The sequence below is a fragment of the Mesitornis unicolor genome, unplaced genomic scaffold, assembly GCF_000695765.1.
Source record: "Mesitornis unicolor isolate BGI_N332 unplaced genomic scaffold, ASM69576v1 scaffold52385, whole genome shotgun sequence".
Taxonomy (NCBI): domain Eukaryota; kingdom Metazoa; phylum Chordata; class Aves; order Mesitornithiformes; family Mesitornithidae; genus Mesitornis; species Mesitornis unicolor.
The window spans coordinates 27,899-35,704 of record NW_010185858.1 but is presented as its reverse complement, the minus strand read 5'-3'; the positions used below and the strand labels follow the sequence as shown (position 1 = coordinate 35,704).

The 7,806-nt window shown below is 41.0% G+C and overlaps 1 protein-coding gene across 1 annotated transcript; it reads right to left on the bottom strand.

The window, feature by feature from the left end:
• Positions 1–1,676: 1,676 nt before the first annotated feature.
• Positions 1,677–2,666, bottom strand: MAS1 (MAS1 proto-oncogene, G protein-coupled receptor). Its single transcript, XM_010184945.1, has one exon. It carries the CDS (start codon positions 2,664–2,666, stop codon positions 1,677–1,679), a length of 990 nt encoding a protein of 329 aa, XP_010183247.1.
• Between the last annotated feature and the right edge of the window lie 5,140 nt (positions 2,667–7,806).

Sequence of the window (7,806 nt, the reverse complement as noted above, 5' to 3'; positions counted from 1 at the left end):
TCTGCCACCTGAATCAGTAGAGGTGACAAGCCTGGAACTAGATTTTCAAAGACAAAAACTGGGACAAGTGGAGGGGCTGTCATAAATAAAGGTCTCAATGGAGTGAGGCAATAGGAAGATTTAAGAGTAACCTCTTCCTGAGTCTCTTCTGCAGTGACACACTGCAACACTTTAATGTAAGGAGAGAGGGGCACATGTGAAGAAGGAATATTTATCCTTCTGAGATCTCTTCTCTATGTGAATTCCCATACAATCCTCCATCTTAAGCTACCATCTTCCTTATTCCATGACTGGCAATCTTTCAACAAGGGAGGGGTAGGTTGTATTTGTCTTTCCCCAGTTAGCTATTAAGTGTGCCAATGGAAACTTGGCGGGAAGCTGAAGATGCTGCTTCTGCCTGTGGCAGGAGGTCTCATTTCCTGCTAATTTGGAGCTCCATGGGGGCCAGAAGCAAATACATCCCCCAGTGTGCCACAGCTCTCTGACTGCCCAGTCCCCCCATATTCTGTGTTTGTGTGATAAACCTGTCCTATCCCCATCCCCTCCTTGCTATTTTCTTCCTCTGTACTCTGCAGCTTGGCTGTAGATGGAGAAGTGGCCCTGGGAATTAAACTCCACAAAATACCAGCCCTGGTACAGTGGCACACAACAGGAGGCAGTCAGCTGGAACGTTGTGGTTGGGACGTAGCCTCGGTTGTGGATTGTGTGAGGCACCTTTATTTTTTTCTGTTTCTCCAAAACTGTTTGTTGGAAAACAGAGAGACTACACAGCAAATATATATTCTCCAGCGTACAGCTAAATACTGAATACATGTCTGGGACAGCAAATATTGGGACTGACTTTCTCCTAGACTCCTTGAATAACTAAACCTACAGGAACACTGACATTTTGGGGTCAAACCAGCCCCACCCTTCATAATTAGGGCAAAAGCCCTCTGTGAGTTGACAACATCCCTATGTTGCCAGCTACTCCTCTGTATCAGGTACAAAATTATCCAAGGACCCAGAGAAATGTTGATGTCCCTAGAAATTAACAACATATACTTTGACAACAGACTCTGAAGTAGCCCCTTAACCACAGAGGAATGTGACCATTTAATATATACTTAAATTTCTTGCTAAACCAAAGCTACACTGTTTGTTTGTGGGAATGTATGGGGACTTACTCTCATATGTGGATTTCTTCCTCTGTTTACCCCAGGGAGCAGCTCTTTTACGCACTTAAACAAGCTGGAAACAGTTGAAACTAAATCCCAGTATGTAACGCAAATCCTACATTTAGTGGGCTTGACTTTCAAAAATGCGAATACACACAAGCCCTGATGACTTCAATAGCATTTATGGGTGCTCAGTGCTTGTATAAATGTCACACTATTTATAACATATATCTGCATCCTTTTTTAATATTCTCTGTTGGCCTGTCTCATTTCCACTGTGATGTCTTCGACTGACACAGTCACATCAGGATGTAGCATGTGTTTGAATAATTAAGAAAATACAAATAAAAGTTATCTTTATTCTAGTCCATATTTTTCCATTGCTCAACCACCAAAGATAACAGTACCACTTCACCAATGCTTTTTGCATTCTATGGAAGAAAAATACTTTTAGTTTTCCAGTCGTTTATTAAACCTTCCAAGTCCAATTGTTTGCCCCTAGAGTTTCCCCCCTAAACTTTAGAAAATAGTTTCAGCTATATCCAAACTCATGCCAACTTCCTGACTTCTTGGCCGCAACCCATCAGCGAGTGCTCTACTAAGAACCACTTTGAGGCTCTCCTTGAACCTCTTCTTCTTGCTGCTTCCTACGAAGAAGTAAACAAGGGGGTTGATGCTACTGTTAATGGTGGAGAGAACAATGGTGACGTGGTTCTGCTGGCTGAGCAGAGATGACCAGTGGTGGTAATTCAGAAGATACAACAGCCTCATAGGCATGGCAAAGATGAGGAAAACAATGACGGTGGCCACAATGATGATGTAGAGCTTTGACGAATGCGGTCTCAGGGAGTTACGATGAATCCTGATCACCAAGATCAGGCTGGACAGAATCATTAGAGGAATGAAGATCATGAAGGTCAGGATCCATGTGAAGATGAGCATTGCTTGGCAACGGTTGTCATCGTCGAATTGTTCCTTCATTGAATCATCTTTGCATGTTAAGTATTCGGCTACTGTCATCAGAAAAGACAGAGTCCACAGAATTGCACACACAATTGCCGATTGGTGCTGTGACCGGCGGCATCGGTACCAGATGGGGTAAACAATAGACAGACACCGCTCAATACTGATGGCTGTCAGGAGATAGAGACCAGTATTATATCCAAGAAGGAAGACAATAGATAGCGTGGTGGTTATGTAATAGTAAAAGCCATATGCGAATCCAAAACCAGCAATATACTCAATTGACAGAATAAATGTACAAAGCAGTAAGGAGAGGTCAGCAATGGACAGGTGTGTGATGTACGCAGTGAATGGGTTTCTTTTGATCTGGAAGCAGAGGCACCAGAGGACAATTCCATTTTCACAAAAACCCAGGAAGGAGATGATCATAATTGCCCAAAGTGGGGTCAATATCTCCCAGACCCTTTCCTGTGCAGAAATGTTTCTGTGCATTGAGATGTTCTCTGTGCCTTCGCTGGGATGAAACGTTATGTTTGACTCATCCATGGGGAAAGCTCAAGTTTGGATAGCACAGCTCTTCCTTCTGTAAATATGTATAAAAATATACTGTGAGCATTGTGTGCTCCTCACCTCCCCCTTTTCTTTCTGTTTTGTGGACCCTCAATTTCTGGTCATATCTGAAAGCCTTAACGAAAGGAAAACCAACTTTGCTAAAACCCATTGGAACTATGCTTGGCAATGCTAAAGATTGCTAAGCCCATCACACTAGCAGAAATCCTGAGCTTTCATCTCTGTGAGGCAAAGCATGAGTTCAGCTAAAGGGATACTCTCAAAGAGCTCTTAGACAAGCAGCATTGCAAAGTTTCATGATATAGTGGCCACAGATAGCATTGGTAGTTCTTGTTAGAGCTCTAGATTTTTCCTAGATCGGTCTATTCAGCTCCCATTGAAGCTAATTACATTAATTTTAAGTTAAACATGTATAAGTCAAGTGAATTTGGGGCGTATTTTTTGGTGTGTGTTTTTTTTAATCAATACCAACATCACTTTTCCAGGAAGGGCTTTAATTAAGTAAGAATGAATAATAAGTAGTTACTCAGTATTTTATTCCCTCCAAGTACAGAGGTGGAGGGAAGGCGAAATACCACTATTTCGACATAGTAACGTTTTACCAGCTTTAAGTGTCATTTATTATAGCATAACATAATTTTACCGTTTTTACACACTTGGAACACTTAACACAACTGCAAATATCCTGCAAACATTACAAATCCCACCCATCACAAGAAGTAGCTGTTCAGGTTCCCTGCCATTGTTATGATGGTTTTAACTATTGTTTTGCTGAGGTATGGAACACGTTCTCCTTTTGTGTGTCTCCTTTTATCTCATAACAGAGAATGAGCAGCACTGGCTTCAGCTGATTTTCATATGAATATTTCATGCCCCCTTCCCTGTTAGTCCCTGTGATGATACAAAGTCACATTCAGGACCCTTGCTGATGTACTGATGTAACCAGGGACTAACTGCTGGCAATAAGCTTGCCCAGCTGACTTGGTTCATCCATATAAGCAGAATTTTCATTAGCATGCCATAATGAGAATTTACCCATATCCTCAAGCAGTTAAGTAAGAACATCAAACACAAGGTAAAGAAGTTTTACTGGGGCAACTTTTGCAATGATTATTTAAACAGCGCCATTCACCCCAGTCATACATTTTCTCTCATGAGCCCTGGGTTTCGTGGGTTCGAAACAGCTTCTTAAGACAGAATATCACAGTCTAAAATAGAGCATTGAGTAAACAAACTAGGAAGCCTCAGGACTTGCCGGCATTTAAACCTGAACAAAAATGTTAATGATTATCCCACCTGCATGTCAACCATGCCACCATCTGAGAAACAGTCAGAGGGAACAAACAACATAGCTACATAGCTAGAAATGTGGTAGAGAAGTGAACGTGGATACAAGTAAATGCAGTGACCAGACTGAGCGGCAAGCCTCCCAAAAGCGGTGTTCTTCAAAAACTGCAGAGGGAAGGTGCTTAAACACTGTGCTGCTGGAGGTGTAGTAAAGCTTCACAGGAGAAAAGGAGAGGAGGAGCTGTCTACTTCAAGAGTTAAAACAAATAGGAAAGGAAAAAATAATTAAAATATTCAAGTATGAAAGAAAGACTCAAAATACAAAAAGACAAAGTTCTTGATTTGTATCTTTGTATAAATGGAGTCTTTCTCTCTGGAGAGTAAAACAAAGAGGAAAAAGTTTTGGACTTACTATGGTCATTCCCACATGAGAGCATTCAGAGACGAGAATGGAAAGAATCCTCTCCTTCCAGATACATCCATGGTCTGTTCAGATTTCCCTGATGCTGTTGAAGAATTTCCTTGAAGAAGCTGCAGGTTACCTTCTCCAACCATTTGGCTTTGGTAAGAGAGAGAACAAATAGTGACTCTGACCATGAGTCCCTCAAAAAGAAGTGTGCAGTTCTCCCATTGGTACAAAAGTCTGAGCCATGCCAAGGAAAGGGGCCCAGGGTCCTCAACTGAGGCTGTGCTTCAAATGGCATCACTCAATAAGTCATCCCTCTGAAAGCCTGGGAGTTAACTCTTGTGGGAACTGAATGGCAGTACATGGAAAGTTGTCCTGAGCTGCTACAATACCAAGAGACATAGTTTAAACAAACAAATGCGAAGTGAGTAAGAAATCTATTTGGGGATTGTAAGATCTGAAGGAAAAAAATCTCAATTTAGAACTGTGCCACCAAATGCCATCTAAAATAATAGAAGTTGATTTGTAAATTTGTCTTACATTTTTAATATGAGAAAACACGAAAGTGAGAAGGACAGAGAGGGAGAATGAAAGAGAAAAAAGAAAGATTAGAAAAAAGAGATAGAGATAAAGAAAGAGAAAGAGAGAAAGAAAGAGAAAGAGAAAAAGAAAGAGAGAAAGAGAGAAAGAAAGAAAGAAAGAAAGAAAGAAAGAGATTCACAGAATGAAGAAAATAGAAAGAAAGAAACCACAAAGCAAATAGCCACATTGTTGTGTTAGTCTCATACATCCATTCCTCTTGGTAAAAACTGTATCTTGAGATTATTCTACAGAAAAAAAAACAGCAATATAAACCAAAAATCTGTTACTGAGATTTATACAGTCTCCCCTGAAAAGTTCAAACAGGCCTAGGAGCAGATAAACTCTTTGAAAAGTCCCCTGAGGATGTCTCCTGCTTTTGCCCCAAGTGTTCGGTTGTTTTTGTATTCAGATATTAGCAGAACAGACATTCTTAGCCAAAAAAGGAGAGAGTTTGCTTGGTCTTCTCCTTTAGATGTTTCACTAAATCTACCAAATCCCCAAACGGGAAAAACTCCTAACTAATGTGAGAAATAAATGACCCCAAATGGAGGGTCAGAATAAAGTTTGAAAAGAAATAGAGTGAAATAAAAAGAACTTCTAATTGCTTTTCATTGGGTTAAGCTGTAATCTACCTTACATTCAACAGCTATGGGACCAAAAATTTCAACCTACCTCTGAAAAATAAAAAATCTGTTCCTTTCCCACAAAATGAGATGTGCATATGACTAATGAGAAGAGTCATTGTAGGAATATGTTAACATTTCAAGATTGACCAGGTGCTTGGGTTTGTAGCCCACTCAGTCTGCTGCATAAACACAATCCAAAATCAGGGATGCCCTGGCCTCTGCATCTCCATAGGTTGGGTGGTTTCTAGCACTTCTCTCACACGCACACAGCACTTCCTTCATGACTGGTCCCTGGGGCACCATCAGCCATCATGCACATGGCCAGGGCAGCAGAGTGGAGCCTGGTCTTGAAGGGACTAGATCACAAGCACAGCTTATCCTTGGTGACTTCAGGAGTAACAGGGAGGTTGGGTAGCACAGGGGGACTCTACACCTGCTGACCACTGGAGTGTTTATATCAGGTGCTGCCAAGAGATGGAGTGGCTATTTCTGAATCAGTTCAACTATTCAGATATTGGACAAGGGGACTACAGTAACAAAGCATGGAACCCCAACAGATCTTGGGTCTAGAAATTAGTATCGACAATTAAGACATGATGGGCAACATAGATACTCTGTTAATTTCAATCTAAACTATAGCAAGATGTGATGTGAATGATAAATTACCCTAAAAAAATTTTCTCATACACTGACCTGGTAGGACAGAGTAATCTTAAAGTGGATGTAAATTGAGTGTACTAACACTTTCAAATATTCTGTATGTGCGAAGCTGGGAGCGTTACCTTTTTATCATTTTCCTTTAAGCCTTTGAATAATGTTATGATCTTATATCTCCAGTTCCTGGAAAAAGAAGACAACCTGAAAAGAACTTATAATTCGTTCATTAAACCAAACTGAACAACCTAGGATTTATAAACCAAAGTAGAGGGATTTATCCGGTTGATACAGGTACCAGTATATGAAAGAGCCTCTGTGTTCCCTGGAGTCAGATCTCGCATACATACAATGAACCATGACAAAAACCCCTAAGGCATGAGCTTTGACAGCACTTTCATGCAGTGCAATTTCTCTTGATGGTCATTCAGTCCTTCCAGCTGAAATTAATTCCATAAATATTCAGCTGAAACAAAGGTTAGGAGTTGGGCTTAGGTTTCAGAGGAGTTTGGACTGAAAAACTGGGCTCAAACAACTAATAGGGGGCTGAGGGGCACACTGGCAAACAGAGAGAGAGTGTAAGATGACCAGAGCCCAAACAGAGGGGTCTGGGGTGCCATGGAGCGCAGAGGACTCTGGGGCACACTGGGCACCAATACATGGGTCCTAAGATCCATTAATGCTCACAGGTACTAGAAGAGCCAGAATGACTGAGGATTACTCCTCAATAAGTGGTATAAGAATATCATTAAAGTAGGAGTTAGGCTTAGGGTAAACCTTAGGGTTAAGATTACTCTAACCCAAAACTCACCACAGAATTTGCCAGACATCTTTTATCCTACTCATATCAACCTTCATCCCCACATATGCCCAGTTCCATAGAGGATGGTAGTTGGTGGATTGTGTCTTCTAAGCAACAGGCATGAGAGCTGGATTTACTGTTGCCTTCTGCAAAGCAAGGTGAAAGTATGTGTGACCAGCTAGTTTTGAGGCCAGCAGGGATTATCTATTCATAGCTAAAAGTAAGGTTACAGTAGGAGTTAAGATTCAAGACAGCAGAAGATAAAGACTAAGAAGACTAAGTCCAGAATCAGGGTTAGGATGAAGACTCCTAGGTGGCTGCTCAGTTGTTGTAAGGCCAGTTGTAAAATCCTGTTAATGGCAATCATAGGATTGTGTTTTCATGAGAACAGTATGGAATAGCAGGCTCGAAAAGCAAGGATTACTGTTTAATCCTGAAATCCTACTGAAAGATTTTGACAACTAAAGTTGATGGGGTGAATTAATCTTTCTTTTTCTGGGTGGTTAAGACCACCCTGTGTTATTTATTAAAGTGGATTTAGGGCCTGTTGCAAAGGGTCTAAAAAATAGGTGCACTCTAAGAACCCTTTAAGAGCCCTATCTGAGGTAAGAATAAGGTGGCTAGTAAGAGATGGACAGCTTATGGTTACTGTTGGGAACATACAGGCCCCTAAAATAGTTTGCTAAAGCTACTTTCAGGACTGAGATTGCTTTTCTATTCTCTGTCATGGATGTTTTTGGCTGATTCATGCATTTTAGG